Source organism: Papilio machaon, chromosome 9, assembly GCF_912999745.1.
Source record: "Papilio machaon chromosome 9, ilPapMach1.1, whole genome shotgun sequence".
Classification (NCBI taxonomy): Eukaryota; Metazoa; Arthropoda; class Insecta; order Lepidoptera; family Papilionidae; genus Papilio; species Papilio machaon.
This window is the reverse complement of record NC_059994.1, coordinates 8,007,356-8,030,196: the sequence shown is the minus strand read 5'-3', so window position 1 is coordinate 8,030,196 and position 22,841 is coordinate 8,007,356. Positions and strand designations below refer to the sequence as shown.

At 35.6% G+C, this 22,841-nt stretch overlaps 3 protein-coding genes across 4 annotated transcripts; 1 reads left to right on the top strand and 2 right to left on the bottom strand.

Moving 5' to 3' along the window:
• LOC106711822 (carbonic anhydrase 1-like) lies at positions 1-9,306 on the top strand. The gene is made up of 8 exons (XM_045679496.1): positions 1-37; positions 561-737; positions 960-1,086; positions 1,198-1,300; positions 1,447-1,556; positions 8,209-8,332; positions 8,662-8,834; positions 9,118-9,306. Exons 1-8 carry the CDS (start codon positions 1-3, stop codon positions 9,146-9,148), a joined length of 882 nt encoding a protein of 293 aa, XP_045535452.1. The 3' UTR covers positions 9,149-9,306.
• Positions 9,307-10,249: 943 nt separating this feature from the next.
• On the bottom strand, positions 10,250-11,794 carry LOC123721266. Its single transcript, XM_045679495.1, has 2 exons — positions 11,647-11,794; positions 10,250-11,358 (listed from the first exon to the last, which is right to left on the bottom strand). The coding sequence occupies exons 1-2, from the start codon at positions 11,792-11,794 to the stop codon at positions 10,313-10,315; spliced, it is 1,194 nt and encodes a 397-aa protein (XP_045535451.1). The 3' UTR covers positions 10,250-10,312.
• Positions 11,795-15,141: 3,347 nt separating this feature from the next.
• Positions 15,142-21,447, bottom strand: LOC106711831 (FAST kinase domain-containing protein 4). Of its 2 annotated transcripts, none has more exons than XM_045679262.1 (11): positions 21,413-21,447; positions 21,032-21,200; positions 20,698-20,888; positions 20,200-20,427; positions 19,350-19,522; positions 18,487-18,712; positions 17,466-17,616; positions 16,784-17,014; positions 16,566-16,632; positions 16,377-16,482; positions 15,142-15,977 (listed from the first exon to the last, which is right to left on the bottom strand). In XM_045679262.1, the coding sequence occupies exons 2-11, from the start codon at positions 21,198-21,200 to the stop codon at positions 15,864-15,866; spliced, it is 1,656 nt and encodes a 551-aa protein (XP_045535218.1). In that variant the 5' UTR covers positions 21,413-21,447; the 3' UTR covers positions 15,142-15,863. The 2 variants fall into 2 exon arrangements, with proteins under 2 accessions (XP_045535218.1, XP_045535219.1); XM_045679263.1 differs by having other exon boundaries at positions 20,698-20,885.
• Positions 21,448-22,841: the final 1,394 nt, after the last annotated feature.

Here is a 22,841-nt window from a genome sequence, read left to right as displayed (position 1 = left end):
ATGGCAAACTATATTATATCTATTCTCTTGTTCACAGGTAAATCTTATTATCTAAATAAAAAGTGAAAATTAATACAAATTTAACTAAAGTATCAAGTCAGTTTTTTTTTCATTCATACTAATTTTTTTTTCAGAGATCCTAGGATTACGTTATCCATTTCATTGGTCATACGAAGGTTTGTTTTTTTTTATTTAATTTAATCAAATATATAAAATTCTCGTGTCACAGTTTTCGTTCCCGTACTCCTCCGAAACAGCTTGACCGATTCTCATGAAATTTTCTGAGCATATTCAGTAGGTCTGAGAATCGGCCAACATCTATTTTTCATTTTTTTTTTAACTGCGCGCGGACGAAGTCGCGGGCGACAGTTAGTATTATTATATTATATAGTAAAGTATGTAGTTTTCTAATATATAGAGGGAGAAAGAAGGAGTAGGAGAAGCTAGCAATTTTTGGAACAGAATTCACGCGACAGTAGCAACTGTTCAAATCATCATTACGGCGAAAAATTAATAAATGAAGGAACTTAACTATAGTTAACTATGTTATCAACATACAGAACAAAGTAAATGGCCGGGAGAGAAATGCAGGAGCGGGGGGTCGCGGCAGTCACCCATTGACATCAAGCGGTCAGACATCGTAAAGGACTTTGAGGGTAAATTCATCAAATACGGAGATGTTGTGCTTTCCGGGTACCAAGCTGTCATCATGGCAGCCACCAATAACGAATACACAAGTTAGTACATAAAACTAGTAAGTATTTAAAAGAAAACAATATGACGAAACCGTTTCATTATACATTTTCTAAACGATTAGCAGAGACAGCAAAGAGATTATCGCCGTTCAAGGACATCCTCAATACCAGAGGATCTGTAGATCTATATATACCTAAATACATACGAACATAAATACATACCAGTGTCCAAAAACTTATCCTACAATGGAAACTGTTGTATAGTAATGTTCAGCACGGAAGGCAACCCTGAACATCACCCGACGATGCGCGGCGGCCCGTTGCGGCAGCCATACCGACTAGAACAGATGCACCTGCATTGGCTCTCCGAGCATGCCATAGATGGCGCGAAGTAAGTTACCTTAAAACCCTTTTCCACTAAGCGAACTATGTACTAGAATGCATATTTCTGAAAATTGTGATTTAAAATGAAGAATTCATGAAACTATTAATAAATGCGCAGATTCCCGGTCGAAATCCACTTGGTCCATGTGCGCTCCGACCTGGACGTGAGGAGTGCGCTCAAGAAGAAAGACGGACTCGCTATCTTAGCGTTATTTGGTAAGGTAAGGAGTTGTTATCTCTGCTTTTCCCAAAGGAATGACAGAGACGTATATATTTTTCTAATACATAGGTATGTTAAGACTGCAAACGAATTGAAATAGATGTAGGTAAATGATACATTGGCTAACTTTTCTCTTAACGCCGTCAGATCATAGAACAAGATGAGGCTGAGGAGACAGCATTCGACGAGATGACAGCCATCATATCGAGGCTGCAGGCCGTCGGCAGTCGCCTCAAAGGCTTCGTCATGGACTTGACGTGAGTAAAGACCAGGAAACGATCTTTATCGTCAAATACATGTTTGTCAAATTATTTGATAGTGAACGACTATGTGTGACGCTTTTGTTTTATTTGAAATGTTTGTTGGATTTTCATCAAACAAATTTTTGATTGTTGTCGCAATTTGTAATCATTTAAAAATATAAATGGGAGTATTTTATTTTTCTTTTTATGCCGCGTCTAAGCAAGTCAATTTCAAAACTGTATTTTTTATGTGAAGCTCATAATATCTCTTTATACAATGATGAAGGGCCCGCGGTGGGCTCGAAACTAGTCGATGCCGACACCGGATATGAGTACGTGAGTGTTTTAGCCGTTCCTATATAAGTTAATGATAAGGTCTCACGAAAGTTTAAATAATTTAATAATATTTATAGTTTTGTAAGTTAAACCAAACAATATTTGAACTAAACCTTCTTAAACGACTGAATATTAAAGTGTAAAGCTTTGACCTTGAACTTACTCAATTACTTAATTAATGAAGTAATTTAATCATTTTTGTCCATTATAAGATAATTCAAAGATAACAAAAAGATAATCTTACTTTCTACGTCACAAATGTCTATCTAATATTATCCATATTCTTGTATTGTATCAGCAAATCTGTTAAAATATTGTAATGTCAATTATTTTTCGTAACTTTACCTTAACTCAAAATAAATAATCTTACATGACAAATGACATAGATAAATGAAATGTTAAGTAGTTGATATACATCTACTGAATGCCCATGTTTTGTTAGCCAGTGAAATTATTCTACATGTTACCAAGTTCGATTTATGGCTTAATTTGTGAGTTAATTTGCCCACATCCTAATTGTTCAAATAAGACGTTTCCGTACCAATCGCATCTTGTTAAAAATTTAATCGTACACGTGATCCAAATTGACTCCAACTTTAAACCAGAAAAAAAAAATTAAATTCAGGGATTTAAGTTTTTTTACATTATAAGGTGGCAAACTAACCTAAATTCGACGAAATAGCGACCGCTGCCCATTTACACCTGTAATTGCAGATACGTTGCCCACCTTTAATCATCGGAGGAGGGGACGCATAGAAGTAGGATATTTCTCCTTCTTATGCGTCCAATTCTCTGCCAAATCTACTTCCCCTTCCCATGATTTCCTTATTAATAATGAAATTTTACCTGTTAATAAAATTTGTATTATGTTTCCTGAGATGTCCGAAGTCCTTTATGAGAGAGTACATCGCTTAATTCCTTCCGGTGCGCCCCAACTCACGTCACGTGACAGCTCCGCCAGCGCCACTACCGACACTAGCGCCTCTAGCGGACCTAACCTGCAACTCCAAAACCCGGGAGCACGCCACCAAGCCACCACCTTGTCATTGTTCGACTCATAACCGAATTATTTTGGTGGAATAACCGCCAGAAAGAACTTGTCTGGACTTCGGACATCTCAGGAAACATAATACAAATTTTATTAACAGGTAAAATTTCATTATTATGTGTTCCGTTCGATGTCCGAAGTCCTTTATGAGAGATCTGTTTGTTATCTTCTGGTGGCTTGTGAAATAAGAACGCAACAATGTGATAAAAACACTTAATTTTTCGTTAAAAAGATCGTTAGAGGTATTTTGATCACTATTCGCAATTTAATCGATTCGGATGATTTGTATTACTAACCCGGAAAAAAGAATATCTTGATACAAGTAATTGAAAAAGCGATTGCTCCAGTTTTGCTCGGCTATGTAGTACACATATGCTTAGCCTTTTCGTGGCATTATCGTCATTCTCGGGCTCGGAGCCCACCGTAAACTAGGGACGACTAGGCCACAGTCAACCGCCCGGCCCAGTTCGGCTTGGTTGACTTCACGCTATCTTTGAAAATTCTATGCAGATTTTCGTGGCATCGAATATCCGTTATGCAGTTGCCAGCACTATTTTCATTACATAAATAAACAGAAACGTCAAAGTACTATCAGACGAAATTTAACTTACACCAAGATAAACATGTGAAGCTGTGAAGCTCTTTCGACATATTTAGCAAGATAAGTGGTCCTGAATCAGTCTTTATAATAATATATTATCTGAGAAAACAATAACTTACTCAAACAGTGATAGAAGTAAAATCGTTATTTTCTAAGCAACACGTAGCCATTCGTAAAGCTAATTCGTGAAATTTTAGTTACGTAAGACTTAACATGACAAAAAGAAAAGAAAGAACAAAATAAGATTTTGCAATGTTTAAAAGTCAACTGATTTGACTTACATCCCCGTTTTGATTATCTGTTCAAAGAGTAGAATAACTATATTCAAACTGCTAGACGGGGAATTACAAGATTGTCGGTACTTAGCATAATTTGTATTATGAACAAAAAATTATTTCAAGTTAAGCGATTTAGGACATTCCACTTTCAGTTAGCTTATTTTAGGTAATGAAACGGCTAAAAAGCAATCAAAACATCTTATCAATATAAGAACACCTATAAATGTATGTTTTCTTATATGTACTGAGATCATATCACAAAATAAAGCTAATCTATCAAGCGTTACAGCCCTTCTAGGGGCTAGGTTGGCTCATGACAGTGTGTCAGTGAAACTGACCCAGAGGGCAAACCATCGAAAATCTTTTCTTCTTCGGATGCTTGAAAGGTTTCCATCCAGAGGAGTGCCACAACATATACATTTTTCCGTTACTGTCAAGTGTGTGTTAACGTATGGTATAAATGGCAGCAGGGAAAGCAAAACTTTTCCTGACGAAGTCGTATTCCAAAATCTATTGAAAGAGTCGCGACAACATCTATTCGAGTGTAATAAGTCGGCTGTATTAAAATTTGTTAAGTAGCGAACCGTTATTACCGCATCAGCTTTGCTGTTGTTAAGCTTAATATGCCCTGCGGAGCCTTATTGGTCTGGTGAGCGGTGAGGAGCCGTGAAGTACTGTCCAACTTTGAGGGACAAGTACGATGTCTAAAACTTTTTGCTAGAACCGGAAAATACTTTGTCAATCTTGAAGGCTCTACAATTGTACTGTCCTGTTTGAGGGAGCAATACGTGCTATAAGGTCGTTCACCAGTGCAATTACACTTGTCAATCTCTGAAGGTATACATAACGTAATACTGTCCCAGTTTGGGGGAGCCAGAATTACGCTTGTTAATCTAAGACACCTTACAGTCATACTGTCCTAGCTTAAGGGAGCAGTAGGAGCTTCGAGATGCTTGACTAGTGCCTGAAGTAAGCTTTTCAATCGCCGAAACGTCGCGAATACTACTGTCTGGGATTGGGTACTGTCCCAGTTTGAGGAAGCAGTATGAGTTTCCATGCTTTCTTTAAGGAAAAACAAGCGTCTGTCGCGCTACAGTTATTGGCAATGCAACTTTCCCCGTGGGGTGATGAAAGTCGCAGAATTGAACATCCTAAGAGGCAGGGCCAGCTCAAGAGGTCAATTGCCAAATGCTAAGCGATCCCATCTCATCTTGTCCCGGGCAAACATTTTGGAAGTCTTGACTTGTTTTACGTGTCTACCGGAACACCGTAATCGTTTTAAATGAGATTGGCTAATGTTCTTCTATAACTGTCAAAGGCGACGAGTTTAGGCTACAGAGATATTAAAGCTACTATCGTGTAAAAGCGCTTGAGCTTGCGCTTAAGCAGCGATACGCGCACATTACGTAAAACTCTGCGTTTATTCACAATCAAGAAGTCGTTCAGGTAATTTAGTTGACGTAAACCGTGGTTGCGAAAACGGACGACCGGCAAAATTGACAGATGTACACAGCATCGGTGCAACTGCAAACACGTCATCCGCTAACATATGTGACGTAATGGATTAGCAGAAACGAAGGTCAAGCTTCAATGACAACCGCAATGCACAGTACAAGTTAATTACAACGTGATCTTAAAATATTCACCTTAAAAGCCGAAGTGTGCAGTCTGCGCGACCTAAACGCCATGAAAATATTGAGCCATCGATAAGCGACAATAAATTTGTAGATATCGAGCATATCTGTAAGGAACCCGAATACTTAGTACCACAAACTATTTCGTATCAAAATAAAACTAAAGGTTGCAACTCGATTAATTGACAACATTACTATGTTAATACTTTAAGATAATGTTCGCTTTGTCTGTTGTTCTCTGCTACTGAGTGTACGGGTAATAGCGGGTACTTCTAAAATTGGAGCTACAATGGCATGACTATCGTTCCATCTTTTTTTTTTTTTTTTTTTTATATTAAATTCTTACACAAATGTGTTCTAAAACTAGTTGATATGATTGTATCACTTCTAGTACAAAGAAAAATCTATATACATATAGAGGAAAGTCGTGTTAGTTACACTATTGGTAGCCTAGAATCAGGAAACGGACATAGGATAATTTTCACCCCGTCTTCTATCCTCCACTCCGCGCGGACGGAGTCGCGGGTAAATGCTAGTAAAAAATGTATTAAAGGTGATTAATAAATAAAAGGTAATTAACTATGGTTGTTATTAAAACTCTGGATTTTACATGGTGAGATTGCGCCAGACAGCCACCACAAATAACCTATAGTCACCTTGTTTTATCCTAATCCTATTTATTGCCCCTCCCCCTCTTTCTTTTTCGATAATGTCAATATTTGCGACTGTTTTGAGTTTCACACTTGGTACGATTTAGAACAATAACTTCTGAAAGGGGGGTCCAATGACAGCTATTAAAGTAATTTTCATGCAGCTATTCTTAGCAACTCTAAACCGGGTGGCGACTCATTGCATGGCATAGATGTACAAATAACTTATTTACGAAGGTTAATAATTTGACCGCACTTTGCTATAGTTATTACTATGCCTCTGTATCAGGCGTATGAATCATTAGACAGAAATCTATTTAACAATACGAACAGCACGTACGCGGTACGAGTTTAAACAGCTACAATGACAAGAATGTGTAGCGAACCTAAGAGGGCGTGTCATGGTGAGCACTGCCAAAAAGGTATCTTGACACACTATTTTATAGCTTCGTATATCGTAGCACTTAAGGTTGAGTGTAATTGACGTACTAAAATTCGTCCAGTACGGTAAGGATTATCCATTTGAAATAAATGTATTTCAATAAATTAACATCTTGGAAACATATAGCACGTAGAATATATTTAAAAAACAAATGACATGTTAACGATCTTGGTTCATTGCAAATTTCGTTATAGACGATTATTACACATGTACCTTGTAATTTTCTTTTTATTTATTTTTTGCTAAGACGGTGTATACTTTTTCGGTTTGAACAAAAGAAACACTATGAAATAGCCTTTTCGATTAAGATTATACTGTAAAAACCAAGAGAACAGTGAACTTTTTTACTTGTAATGACATTTATTTAACTAACTATTCTATAATATCGAACTATTTGCGAGGTAGTTAGCTTCGAATTCGGCAATTCGTACGGAGTTTGACACGTCTCAACGATTTCCTGATTGTTACAATACGCTTCAGTAATCTTATAATGTACAAATTGACACGTACGCAACATAAAAATAATGGAAGTTAATACTTCGAAGTATTTCAAATAGGTCAAAGAACTAGCGTTCCGTAATGAGTAACGTCAACATAAGTATGTAAAACGACATCGATAACGAAATAAAATTTCCATTTCCTCCATGATCTATAGTATGGAGATAGCGAAGCTGAAGCCGCAGCACGCAAGGTTCGAGCATCGCTATCGTTAATGCTCGAGCTGCATTTGGGTCTTCGAACCGCACAAACGTCTCGAGGCTCCATCAGAACTTACTCGTTTCGTCCATTTGTTCTGCAGCATTCGGCAACGACGACTTTCCCCGTAGGGTGATGAAAGTCGCCAAGTTGAATACCCTAAGTGGCTGGGCCAGCTAGAGGGTTCAACAGCCGGCTGTTATACTCACGACCGTCGAAGTTTTCTTGTAGACTCTTCTAATATCACGTGACGCACTTCTTCAAATTGTTTTAACTTATAACTTTGTAATTAAGAACTTTTTAAAGAACTATTTGTTTGAAAACCTAGGGACGACCGTTCGGTTTGAAAAACGACGCAACAATGACAAGGTGGTGGCTTGGTGGCGTGCTCCCGGGTTTTGGAGTTGCAGGTTAGGTCCGCTAGAGGCGCTAGTGTCGGTAGTGGCGCTGGCGGAGCTGTCACGTGACGTGAGTTGGGGCGCACCGGAAGGAATGAAGCGATGTACTCTCTCATAAAGGACTTCGGACATCGAACGGAACACATAATAACTGTTTTAACCTACTCTTTCTTCTCACAATACTATTTAAATATATTTCCCAACTAAAATATGTACAAATTGAAGATTGACACGTAAATATAACAATGAGAAAAAAATCACTGATTCGACTTTAGATTACAGATAATTAAATAAAATCATTTTTGATATTATCAGTCTGTAATTAAAATATTTGTTTTATCAGAATTGAATATAGGTCTAAAAGATTTAAAAAAAATATTAATACTCTATATCTTTATATTTTTAACAATGATTGATGCACAGATCTATTATTGTAAATTATTAATTTCTATTTTACGTAATTTTTATAATCCTATAAGATAGCAAACAGTCGCTAAAATAGCGAAGTTACCGCTAACAGATAACTTCAATAATTTAATAGGTTTCAAACGATGTACAGAAAGAGAACATTTACCTTTTTTCAGAAAATTGATCGCTCCTAACACTAGTATTTACTACACGTACGCGGGTTCTCTGACGTCACCAATGTGTAACGAGGTCGTCACCTGGATCCTCTTTCCTGAATATATTTATATGACGGAGGCACAGGTAAAACAAATAAATAAAAATGCGGTTAAAATACAGACTTCTGTTTAAATTTTGTTATAAAATTAATCAAGTATTTCATTTAGAAATTCTGAGAATTAAAGAAGACAAGATATAAATTTATAACTCTATTAGTTCAGTATATTATATACATAATTAGAAACAAAGTTCTTGAGTTAAACCTTTCTCTAGTACATATAATTTGACCTCATACAAGATGGGTAATTATAGAAAATAGATTCGTAAATCAACAAACCGCATGAGGAAAATGTAGACCTATGAATCTACTTTAACATGTTCCTCATTAGAAATAGACTTCTTTGCATCTCCAGTACAACTTGCTGGAAAAGCTGCGCGAAGGGCACTACAACTACCGCAGCCTGCAGCCAGTGGTGCGACAGACCGTGTTCCAGCCGCCGTCAGACTTCTTCATGGAGCCACAGATCGTAACCTCGCTCAAGAACGCACTCATCTCTGTCGTAAACTTCTTTTCCAATGTCACCAGGTATTAACTGATTACACGTAAAGAAAGCGATTTAGTAAGAAATCTCGTTTTAAAGTGTTAATCGATAGTAATGACTAACTGTTACCAACATACCCATTAATAATCCTAGAATTTTGACACACTATTGGAAACCTTGTTTTTTAATAACAATCAAACTAATGCTTGACCGCGATACTTCATGTTGTAGTCTTGATGTCACAGGTTCTATAAGCTCGATAAGTAAATTCAAAAAAGGAAGAGGTTAACTATAGTCTGAACAGCTTTTTTTTATTATCTGTTTCAGCTTTATGATGAAAGGTTTCGACACACCTTAGCGTACGGCCAACGGGTTGGATAACTTTCAAGTATCTCCGCCACTTATATCGTCTTGGATAGATACAATATGGAAAGCTCTGGAAAAACTCAACCCATGCTCAGATCCTAAGTCGTACATGTGCTCCAAGCTCCGCGGATTGTGTAAGAAACTTAATCTACCCGGTAGCACTTGTTAGTGAAAGTGAAGTAGAAAATAAGCGGAATTATACCGCACAAGTATAGTTGAAATAAATAAATAATCCTCTTTCCCTTGCCACGTGAAGGTAAAATGAATTTGCAGGACGTGAGGAATAGAAAGTGCAAATACGCTCTTTCTTTGCTTCTGGCAACGCATTTATGGATGTCTTTAATTAACGGTCACTTCGCAATGTCAATTAAGATGGCCGCTTGTTCGTTTACCACTTCACATTAAAATAAACTAAACATTTCGATTTTCAAACGATTGTTGAGGCATTTTGGCAAATATTGTGATCCCTCTCATTCACTTTGAAAAAAAAAAAACAATATATAAATAAAATTGTCAGCAGTGACATTTCACGGTAGTGATGACAATTTGCAACTATTTTTAAACGCCTAAATCTAGCTAGATTTTTTATGAATGTTTCCCATTGAGGCGAATTATTTTATGTCTGCCTAATGTAAAAAAAAAAATCTATTAGGCCGATTGGCTTAGCAAGAAACACTCCCTCAGTTTTAGGTTTCCACATTACATATACTCTAAGAGATTCCACTTCGTTATTTTAGCGAATTCAGGTCGCCGCTTGCTCATTTATCACCTTGTATTATAAATAGTTAAAGCTTATGTAAAATTAGTTAATTTTTTTATACAAATCTCCATATTTGGACTTTACTACATATTTCCGCTGCCGATACACCTGCTATACCAAAAACATCTTTCCATCCCGCTCATTCGTTTTGAAAAAAAACAAATACAAAAATTTGTTTTTTTATGAGTGTTTCGGCACTTATAATAATAATAATATATAATATATTTTTTATATAATATATTTTGTTAATTTTTTTTTTATAAAATGTATTATATAAATAATAAGAGAATAAATGAATAACGACATAATAATCTTTATTTCAAGCCACAGATACAAGCTCATTATTTAGTTAGTAGGATACTTACGAACTATGTTAGTAACAATACAATAAGCTAACTATACACCAAGCGCCACATGCAGCTTTAGGCTGTGATTAATATATTTACAATCTAGCCTACTTGCTATTAAGCTAAGTATGCTGTTGGGACTGGCTCGCACCCTGCGCACCAGGGATGCGCATCTTTTGCGCATTGTGGCATAAAAGCAGTCGACGCGGGCTTCTGCAAACATCGCTGATGCGCTACAGAAGCGAGGTAGTCCCATCAGCACCCTGAAGGCATTATTATATTGAACGCGAAGGTCGTTGTAGGACTTTTGCTTGTATGTCGCCCACAGGCTGCTCGCATAGAAGCTCGTGCAGTAAGCTCTAAACAAAGTGATTTTCACTTCTTTGGAGCATCGGGCAAACCTGCGAGCGATCATATTGGCCCTCACAGACAACGCCCTTCGCTCCCTCTCTATGTCACAATCGTCTTTGAGATCAGTGGTAATGATTTGCCCTAAGTATTTAAACAGGTAAACTCTATTCAAGGTCAAACCACAGAGTTTAACGTCAGGCACATTATTATCATTGTTTTTACCACCTTTCTCAAATATCATAAAATAACTTTTGTTTACATTATAAATTAAGCCGTGACTATTTGCATAGTTTTCACAAATTGCGAGTAATTTCCTCAGACCACAGACCGATGCGCTCAACAGTACCATGTCATCTGCGTAACTGATGTTGTTTACACAGACGTGATCAACATGGCAGCCGACATGCTGACTGCTCAGCGCAACGATCAGGCCATTGATGTACAAGTTGAACAAGACAGGGGAGGTAAGACCCCCCTGTCTTACGCCACACTTCAACTTATACGAATCAGAGTACATGTCTGACCATTTGACAACATTGACCTGATTTCCATACCAAACTTGCAGAATTCTAACAATATCGCTTGGTACTTTTAATTCATCCAATTTTTTCCAGAGTATGTCATAGGAAACCAAGTCAAATGCTTTGGACAAATCGAGGAAGGCAGCATAGACTTTAGTTTTTCGAGATGTATAATAGTTAATTGTGTGTTTAAGACATATGGTCGCACTTTCTGTGGAAAGTCCTGGTCGAAAACCAAATTGGTTATCATGAATTTTCACATATTTATTCAGCTTCGAGTTCAGTATTCCGTCCAGGACCTTCGCCATAATTGTCGCGAGTGATATAGGCCTGTAATTATTTTTATCAGTAAGATTTCCCGTTTTGTTTTTTACGACAGGAACAACAACAGTTTTCATAAGTTGTGATGGCAGATAAGAATAGTTTAGACACAGAGAATAAAACATAGCTAGGACTCTAGGGGCATGAGGCCCTGCATACAAAAGATGCTCGATGCTGAGCCCGTCGTGACCGGGAGATTTCCCTTTGGATATTGACTTTATTGTTCGTACCACGTCCTCCTCCGTTATACATGTTGACACCTTGGCACTGTAGGTCTCAGCATCGTGCATCTCAAATGCTTCTTTTACAGGGTTGACTAAGAAATTGTCTTTAAACATATTAGCAATATCTTTAGAGTCAGTAAGACCATCGACACTCACAGGTAGGCCAGGTGAAGCGTTTATCTTATTGGTATTTTTCCAGAAAGCTTTAAAATCTTTTTGAGAATGGAGATAGGCTAGCCGATCCATTTTTATTTGATCTTGGTGATCTTGACACCACCTCAACCTGGATTTAAATACTTTTCTGGATTTACACATTTTATCATAAGTATATCCGGATGAAGGTTTTCCGTACAAAACCCACATTTTAAAATTCAATCTAGCCTCCCTGTGCGCGTCCTTAACATAGTCGTTCCAGCCTATCACCGGTTTCTTACGCTTTGTATAGGTTTTACATTTCTTTGCTGCATCACTAAGAACACGCACAATATCCTCATATAGTTTATCAATTTTCATTTTACAACTACATTTATTTACATAACAATTAGAACAAGTTTTAAGTTCTATGGGGATATCAATACATTTTAAACTTTCAGTACATTCTGCATTGTATAAATCAATTTGTTCTTGATTTCTATCACCCCATAATATTTCGTTTATTCGTTTATTTCGTTCGTTTATTTCGGAAAGATCCTTTTATTCCATAGCAGGGCCACTCCACCGTAAGGTCTTCCTCGCAGCATACCCACCGATGTGTCCACTGCCGACGTCCCTGTATAGCTAAAACTGCTATTGATGCTGTTCAGAAATGGTATGTCCTGCGGCAGCAGCCAGGTCTCTTGAAGCGCGATTACGTCACAGGACAAACAGAGTTCTCGGATGCCTTCTATGGAACGTTTTACATTTTTACAGTTAAAAGTCGCCAATTTTATTATTTCTTTATTCATAATTATTTTGTTTTAGGCCGTTTTACTCGATGCGTTATAAGATCTATGTCTCATGTTCACAAACCGTCTAAAGATAACACCCGTAGGCCAAATAGTTTCATCCAAAAACATTTCCAATTTACTTTGTGGAACAAAAAATTTATAAGCTTTGTAGCTATCATGCTTTTTGATATTAATTTTTTCCAAAATCACCGATACATTCGTCTTTTGTCTAATATAATTAATAATCTCGTCATCCTTTGTGTCATTATGAATGTTTGAGATAAACATTGGTATCATACGCACAGCCGCTTTAAACATTCCTTCGGCATCTTTTGCAACACCCGTTTTGCCCGCAAACCGGTATTTGTTCCTCGCCCGTTTTACTGTTGTCCATTCGTTATCGTTAGTATTATTTTCATTATGAGGGTATTTCGAAGACTGATCGGCCGGCCGCTGCATACTGTTATTATCGCCGGGCTGATTTAAAACAACTGCAGCACTCTGTTTGTAAACATTGTCCGTATGACTCACCGGTTCGTTTAGCTTCGTATTACTTTTAACACTCTTAATGCGTTGAATATCCGATTGTTCCAAAGAGTTACTACCATACGTTTTAGTTACCACATCGGATATTACGTTTGTGTACTCACTGCGGCTTACATTGTTGTTATTTGTACTGGTAGTTGGCGACAGTTCTTTACTATTACTCGATAACACCAAATCGTCTACATGCGATAGACCTATAGGCCCGCTATCCATATTCCAAGCGCCTCGCTTTGAGTTAACATTGCAAAGCGGAGTAGGCAGAATTGAGGCGTATTTTAAATTGTTAATCTCCAATTTAAGTTCGTCTACCTGTTTATTTGTAGCATATGTTTCTTTAATACTCTCAATGTCACTTTTGAGCCTAACCAAATCCTTTAATAACGCCGTACAGTCCAAATGATCGAATGTTATCGGAGGCAGTTTTTCTAGCTGTTTCGCTACGTATACTGGTAATATATCCGGATCTGTCGATTTCATTAGACCTATGATATCATCCATATCACGATTCTCCTTTCCTTTTCTTTTTCTTTGGATTTTTCGTTTATCGGCTGGCAAAGCACTAAATAACAAAGATTTGGATTTTTCAATCTCCTCCTTCGTAAATGCAGACGTGCAAAGTCTTATTAACGTTTCTTCGTCTACAACAGATATTTTATTCTGTAGGTACGCTAACAGTTCATCGATTACGATGTTACACACGTTACACTTCACTAAATCAGACATATTTTGGTCGTTTTTCACCGCAACGAATTTACATTATTATTTATTTAACGGACACAGCGATTGCGTGACCGCTGTCAACGAATGCGCGCGCGCAAACCCTTAAACTTAGAACACACAATTTTTTTTATAATATTTTTTTTATTATTTATTATTATTTGTTGTATTAAATATGTAAAAAAAAATAAAAAAACTTTTCCGAGTCGTATGTATTTTATTTCAATAATATTAACAACTTCACACACACCTACAGTCGTAACACTGCAATGTGTACTCTGAACACCGTACATAAGGTTTAAATTACAACACACAATAATTATAAAATTATATACAGAGTTGAGTTCACTTCATATTTACTAGAATAAAGGTTACGGAGGAAATTATGTATTAAAAATGGTGCTAAACAAAATAAATAATGAATCATAAACTAATTTGTAAAAGATTTAAAATGAAAATTACCAGGCTTAAGACGTGAGAGCTTAAATTTACATAGACATTTTTTTATCTATAGTAGGGGAAGGTGACGAGGGTATTTTGGGATTTACTCGATCTTGGCAGTTAGACTTTTCTGCATGCAATTAACTAATCGTGTATCAAACTGATGCACTATGAAATTTTTTGCAATATTTTTTTTCCTAAGTATTTTATTCGGCTACACTTAAAGCGCTGTTGTTTATAAAACGTTTCATTTGTGGTTTAACGGTTTAACGTTTCGGTTCAAGTTTAACTGCCACTTTCGAGGAAATCCCGCTTCACCCCCCCCCCCCCCTACTATTAATAAAAAGATATGAATTTAAATTTAAATTTAGCAATCTATTAAAAAAATCTATCTTTGTCCCCTTTGCGTAAACCATAGATAATTTTTTATGAAGCTTTGTTAGAATATTCTGATTACGTCAGAAAATGTACAAAAAAAGTCTGCATAAATTTAAAATAAAATCATTTGAAAATTAAACTTTTTGCTTGTAATATGATTTGGAATTATTTTTATTTTTTTAACATTTAAGGTTATTTATTACTAAAGAATTGCATTCATGTAATAGACAAACAAAATTATCTGAAATGGCGGGGATAAGTCAAATAAAATATGATAACTCACTATCGCCCTCCACAAAAAATGTCACAAAATTATTTTCATACTTTATACCATTTTCTTTGTCCATCTTTAGACACTTAGACCATCCTTGTTTGACTATAGTACAAATATCCTGTACATTTTTCGAATTTTAATGAGGTTGTATGAAATTTTAAAATTACTTTGTTTGATTTAAGGTATTTTTGACTTAAGCAAGTTTCATGTAACTTACAAAGGGACTTGATACGATACTATCTAGGCATATAGCTCGTTGTTATAGAAAATCTAAAATTAAGCAATTTCAAAAGTATTTTGGTGATAATAAAATCAGTTACAAAATTACGTTACAACGTTAATTATTTTCAACAATAAACGATGTATTCATCGCTTTAAGGTGTATGCGTCAAATGGAAGTAATTTGCCTACCCACCTACGGGCGAGTTATTATAATCTCTGCCTACCCCACAAAGTTACTTTCTTGTTATGTATGTCATTGTAAAATTAACCTAACGGACATCACAATAGCGAACAAAATGATCTAAACAGTCGAACCTGGATAAGCGAGATCAAGGGATCGCGATATTTTTCTCGCTTATGGAGGTATCTCTTACTCAAGTTTCTCGCTTTTAGAGGCATCTCTTACTTGAGTTTCTCGCTTTTAGAGGCATCTCTTATTCGAGATTCTCGCTTTTAGAGGTATCTCTTATTCGAGTTTCTCGCTTATAGAGGTATCTCTTATTCGAGTTTCTCGCTTTTAGAGGCATCTCTTATTCGAGTTTCTCGCTTATAGAGGCATCTCTTACTCGAGTCTCTCGCTAATGGAGGTCGTCCGTGACCGAAAAATGACTCTCGCTAACAGAGGTTTCTCGCTTATCAAGGTTGGACTGTATTTTGTATATTATTAGACAAGGATACACTATAAAGCATCACTGACGATCTGTTTCAACCGTTTCTCTATATACTGCACTCTTGTCACCAACTTGTCTTTAGGATTGAACTCCGTGTACGGTATTTGAAGAACTTTGAAACCCTGGAAGAAAATTATTTTTTATTATAAGGTGGCAAACGAGCAAGCGGTCACCTGAATTCGCCAAAATAGCGAAATGACTGCTGCCCATAGACATCCGCAATTGCAGATGCGTTGCCTACCTTTATCGACAGAGAAGGAGATGCACAGAAATGAATCCTCTTCCTATGCGTCCCCTCCTCCGTCAAATCCACTTCCCCTTCCTATCCTTTCCTTATAAGAACAGGGTGGGAAGAGAAAGAGGACTAAAATTAGACCTCAGTCACCACATTCATCAGACAAAACGCGGAATTGCTTCCACTTGACGCCTGACTTCTGTGTGGTTTAAATTTTAAATTTCCTGTAAAATTCCAAAATTTGAAGGAATTTAAACCTTCCTATATTTAAAAAGAACTTAGTTACCTTCATCTCCAATAACTTGGTGTAGAGCTGATTGACTCCGAGCGGCACAACTGTCCGTCGAGTCATATCATGATAGTCTAGACCTAACACTGCTATCCTGTGGACGCTGAGAAAAAAAAGATGTCACAAGATCTTTGTCACACTATCATGTCATACGCTATATTTTTTTAATGTCAAAATTATACTAACCTTGTATTATTTACTGCTTTTTCTAACGGAACAGGATGACATTTCGAGTTTAGAGCAAATTCCGCATCTAAAGAAAATTAAACACAAAACTATATTAAAAAATTACAAAAAAAAAAAAAAATTCAATTTCAACAGAGAAGGGGGAGAGAGAAAAAGAGAAAGGATGGGAGAGTGAGATAAAGATACAATACATTTTCTATAGAGAAAGACAGACTTACCATACAAAAATCCCATACCGGAATAACACTCTCTCTTCATAAAGGCATCAGCTGAGACCAAACTTTTAAATGTATCCATAATACTCTGTATATAGAGTGCCTTTTCCTTTGTATAGACGATGGGCACTCCCACAGATATGTCTTCAGCGAGTCGCAATCCCTGCTGCGGGAATTTGAGGCTTACGTACGCATCTATAGCCATCAGTTTACGACGAGCTGGGATTGGAATCTCTGGAATTTCATTATAATTTTTTATATAAAAAAATTCAAATATGTTTGTTTCAAAGCAAACACTTGACTATAATTTTTTTCACATAACGATGTAATATAGTAAATTACTAATATTATAAATGCAAATGTTTGGATGGATGTTTGTTTGAAGATATCTCTGCAACAGCTTAACAGATCTTGATGAAATTTGGCACATTTATAGAACATAGTCTGAAACACATAGGCTACTTATTATTATAAGTTATTTTTTTTTCCTCCGCACGGAAGGAGTCGCGGTCGACAGCTAGTATAGCTAATAAATCAAAAATCTTGTACCAACTAAATTTATTTCCATATTTAGTAATATTCAAATATCACAATGGCCGTCATGATTTTGACATTCCTCTTTATTTAATTTCGACGTTGTATTTAAAGTGGAAATACGCACTTATCTGTCACAATAAAGACTCACCACCAGAAGAAAGCAACTTGTCAATAAACTCCGGCCTGACAGTGGACAGCAGATGATCCTCTCGCGCCTGACTCAGCGTCAGCAGAGAGAATACAAAGTCCAGCCATGAAGATGGCTTCACCATCTCCTCTTCTTTCAATAATAATGCATTCTGAAATAATAAACATAAAACTGGTAGAACACAACAATAACATCTGTTATGGGCCTCGATTGGTGCAATACCACGACCACACAGAAGACCTCAAATAGAAGTAATTGCGCATACATTCTGATAAGTGTGTTTTAGAAGCATAATTAATCCTCTTCCATTTACTACCCTTTTTTTATTATAAAAGATGGGAGCGGTAAGTAGTTTTCGCGAAGGAAGGGACCAATCAGAAGGGGAAATACACGGATTTGTAAATGAGGATGTCTATGGGCAGCGGTCACTTCTTTGCTTTAAGTGAATTCAGATGGCCGGTTGCTTATTTGCCAAGTTATACTTTAAAAAGTAGCCGCGTGACTTGTATTCAATGAGAAATGTACTTTCCTTTGCATCATAGTATTAGAAGTTGCAGATGTTAGACATTTAATGTAAAAGTGACTTGTGTAAAAAATTATAATTCTTCAAATAAGTTAATCTAGCATTGATTTAAAGTTTACAAGATTGGTCGATTTGGTAGATTCCGCAACAACGATATTTGTTGGGTGCACAAATGGGCCTCGACCGGTGAAATACCACGACCACACAGAAGACAGGCATCAAGTGGAAGAAATTCCGCGTACAGTCTGATGAGTGTGGTGCCGGAGGTCTAATATTAGTCCTCTTTCCCTTCCCACCCTTTTCTTATTAGTAAAAGATGGGATGGGGAAGTGGATGTAGCAGAAGAGGGGACACAAAGGAAGGGGAATATCGGTTTCTGCTTCTCCGTTGCCTAAAGGTAGATAGGCCCATAGACATAGCATTTGCGTATGTCTATGGGCAACGGTCGTCTCGCTATTTCGACGAATTGACATAAAAAAAATACAAAAGTTCTCTAACCTCCATCAATCCATCACACATGGGTGGTACAAAGTCCACAGTACCAAATGTGACCACCGCAGATGCCACATCACTTGCTCTGCAGACATCTTTGTGAGTCTGCAGCCACTCTGCCAGTGCGGTGAGAGCAGCCTCATGCCTGTACCGCATCAAGCCTAATGACACCATTATGGATGTCACCACCGCGGGCTTGTCTTCGTTGGATTTCAGGTTGCTTATTACGTCACTGTAGGAAGTAATTATATTATATGTAAAATTGTCGTGTCACAATGTTCGTTCCCGTACTCCTTCGAAACGGCTTGACCAATTGTTATGCAATTTTATATTCATATTCAGTAGGTCTGAGAATCGGCTACTATCTATTTTACATAACCCTAAATGATAATGGTTGTAAATTTGTTACAAATCTAGAACATCTGGAAGAACACATAGACTAATATTTATTATTATTTTTTTAACTACGCGCGAACGGAGTCGCGGGCGACAGCTTGTAAAGTTTAAAGTTAATATGATTGAAGTGGAAGTGCCAATTTCAGTGGAAATAGATACAAAATACTAAAAAATAAGTTAGTTAATGCCTTATTTTTTAGTATTATAGGAAGCACTTATTTGTTATGTAGAAATAGGATATTGAGTAGCCTTAATTTTGAAAATCTATATATATAAAAGAAAGTCGTGTTAGTTACACTATTTATAACTCAAGATCAGTCGAACTGATTTAGCTGAAAATTGATGGGGAGGTAGCTTAGAACTAGCAGACGGACATAGGAACTTTTTTTTATCTTGTGTGCATTTTTTTTATTCCGCGCGGACGGAATCGCGGGTAAAAGCTAGTTACTTATATATTACAATTATTTTCTTACTTGCATATCCTATCCATTAGTACAGGGTCGGGGAAATTCAGTGATGCCATCGCAAATAATAAATCAGCAGATTTCTTTAGGTCCAATTGCACCGATTGATTTGTGATATTGTGAGAGAGGGCGCGGAGTAAGGGAGTGCTGCGACGACCCTTTGAATGTAATGCCTTCATTACCTACAAGAAAGAAATTTAAATAAAAGTTACTTGTAATATTTTTAACTTGGAAACCCTGGTCAATCTTATTTATTTCTAACATTAGCTGTCGCCTGCGACATCATCCGGGCGGGATTAAAAAAAATGAAAAAGTATGCCAAATTTAATAGAGATCCATTGAGTTGTTCAGATACCTTCAAACAAACATCAATGCATCTTAACATTTGCATTTATATTAGAAAGATTATTATAAAAAAAACTCAGAAAGCCAATTCACAATATGGACTTTTATTTCTTATGTGGTCGTTGAAGACATATAACTTCTTTCATCAGATAGGTCAACTTTATTACAACTAATATTCTGGTTGCATATGATAATGTACGAACACTGAAATTAAAGTACGAACATTGTATCACTTAGTTTCCATTTCTAATTAGACCAGATTGTTATCTTACTAATATTATAAATGCGAAAGTTTAGATGGATGGATGTTTGTTGAAGATATCTCCAGAACGAATCAACAGATCTCGTTGAAATTTGGCAAAGATGTAGAACATAATCTGGAAAGCTTAGCCATAAGCTACTTATTAAGTTTTTTTTTAAATCCATGCAGACTGAGTTGTGGGCGACAGCTGTTTATAAATGTATACAATTTCTCCCATATTTTTTTAAATGACCACAATATTCTTGTAGGTACCTTAATCATTTGTGTCAATGATAAATTTCCAATCAATCTAGCAGCTTCATCATCTCCTGTAATACCCAACACTGTACTTAAGTCCTCTGCCATGGTCAATGAACTTAAAGCTTGTGATGATGTAGACCGAGCGAGAATCCTGCACAACTTTAGAAACCGTGGATCTTTTTCAAAGTCACTCATTTTCACTTTATTACTGTTAGACCATTCTGATAGGGTTGACACCATCTGAAAATAATATTAAGAATAAAGTACAAATAGAGGGATGTAGATCACACAGAAGGCCTAAATTAAGATGATGTCAAATACTTGAAAAAATTGATGAAAAGATGAAACAAAAAGTACAAAGCAGGCCTAGAAAGGGAAATTGATGGTCCAGGCCCAAGTTCACTGACTAACAACTAATTTTTGTACATCCTTTGAACTAAAATCATTTGTCTAAAAAAATTATTGTTATTTATATTTATGAATTTTTAATAAAATAATCTATTATCTCACCTTTAATGCATGTCGTCTAGAAACTATAGGGTTCTCAGCAACCACCAGTAAACTGTTGACATCATTTGCTTTAGCAATTTCATTGTCTAATATCTGGTGACGATTCAGCTTCACCGATTTTGGACTTGGTTTCCTGCTGTCCTCACTCTCAGGAGAGTTTATAGAAGCAAATGCAGCTGCTACTAAACCTGCTGAATTTATTTAAATTAAACTAAGTTGTTTTTCACTTTTTAGAGGACTTAGTTACTTATTTCTCTTTTTATAACAAATCATGTCAACCCTAGATAGTGTGTGTATTAAAATATATCAAAGGTAAAATTCAATTGTTACCTACTTGTATTATCTTTGCCGTTTGTTTCTGGGCTAGTAATGTTTTTATCAGAGATGCTTTTTGAGGCATCAATTTTTTCCGTTTTGAACACTGTAGCACTAGGGCTGGAATATTTCCTTATTATTGCTCGGGATCCTAACCTCCAAATTACTAACCCATTGAACTTCAACATCTGAAATTAGAATTGACTTTTTAAGAATAAAATATGCTAGGCTAAAAGATGGTTCCTTTTAAATCTGTCGTCAAAATAATTAAATAAACAACAAAACTTTATAAAAAAAAAACGAAAGATATATTCTTACATCACTACAAGGAGATAAATAAAACAATAAATAGTCGCGACTAATAAACGTAAAATAGGACAAATATAATTTTAAAAATTACCTTAAAAATGATATCCCTGATTATTAAATAATAAAATCTAATCCTTACATTTAAAATATTTAAATATATATATGATATTTTTTATATATTTTTGACAATTCAACTTGAATGTTGCCAATTGTCAGATTGTAGAAAAAGATAAAAAAATAGAAAATCTTTTATAGCATGACCGAATTTATCAGAAAAATGTTTTAAAATGAGAGTGGTAAAACCTTAAATTTTACCTCTGGGCTTTAACGCCCTAATTATTTTCTTAACTCTTTCATCTTTGATTTAAACTTGATTCCAACAAATTATAATAATTTCGCGAGATTGTTTTTATTAAATATAAAGTATAATTATAATTACTAATTATACTTTTAATCACAATAAAGCCCAACTCGTAATCTTTCGCTTCAAGTTGTTACATAATAATCATGTGATTAAATCTTTATATCCTAACTCAGTTAAGACCGTTAAGACGGAAGAAAATTAATTATCTTTATTATCTTCTAATTTTTTTCATAAACGTCATAACCATATCCTTTCGTGTTACTTATCTTATCTGTGGTTTCTCTATGTTACAAGCGGCTGTGGGTGGGAGATTTGTTGTGATATTATAAATTAGTAAAATATTTAAAAAGAAATACAGAATAAGAATAAACGACAGAAAAATGGTATGCATTTATTTTAACTACGTTTGGAATACAGTTTTCTTAAGATATCTCCGGGATTCGCTTTATATTATGCATCTTAATTTTACGAATTTAACCGAAAGTGGATACTTTTGCAATGTGTTTTCTATTTATTATTGATATCTACTTATAATGTTATGACTACTTGAAAGTAATTTCTTGTAAGTGAGATTCTGCCCTATTACAAACGTATTAGTGCAATAATTAATTAAATATATTTCTACCTGCGGAATTATGAATTGTCAAAGTCACAATGTTATTCACAAAGTGTATAAAATTAAAGGTAGATGATCTTTTGTTTTATCGAATTATAGTTTGTAAGTCTCAGGCTGATTAACTTTAAATAGCTTTAATTATTAAAATTTCAAGAATTTAGTTACAACACCTAATTTGTTTACTTTATGAAATACATATCAAGTAAACAAAGTAATAATAGTAATTATGTCATTTATTTTCAAACTAACATTGTAGAGTGTCGATCTTAGCATAACCCAATACCTATGCTTCATAATAAATAGGCAATTTTAATAATTACATCTGCATCTTATCATTCCTCGGCTGAAATATACATTATTGACGGTCGAGTTGGCGATTGTAGCTTTTATGGCGAACACAATTATATCTATAAAAAGTAAGTTTAAGTTAGTAAGTTTGGTTTAAAAAACTTTAATCGAATTAAATAGAGTATTTTTTTAATTTATTTAAGTAGCATACATGACTTATGGCTGTATAAAATAAAAACCTTTGACCACTTA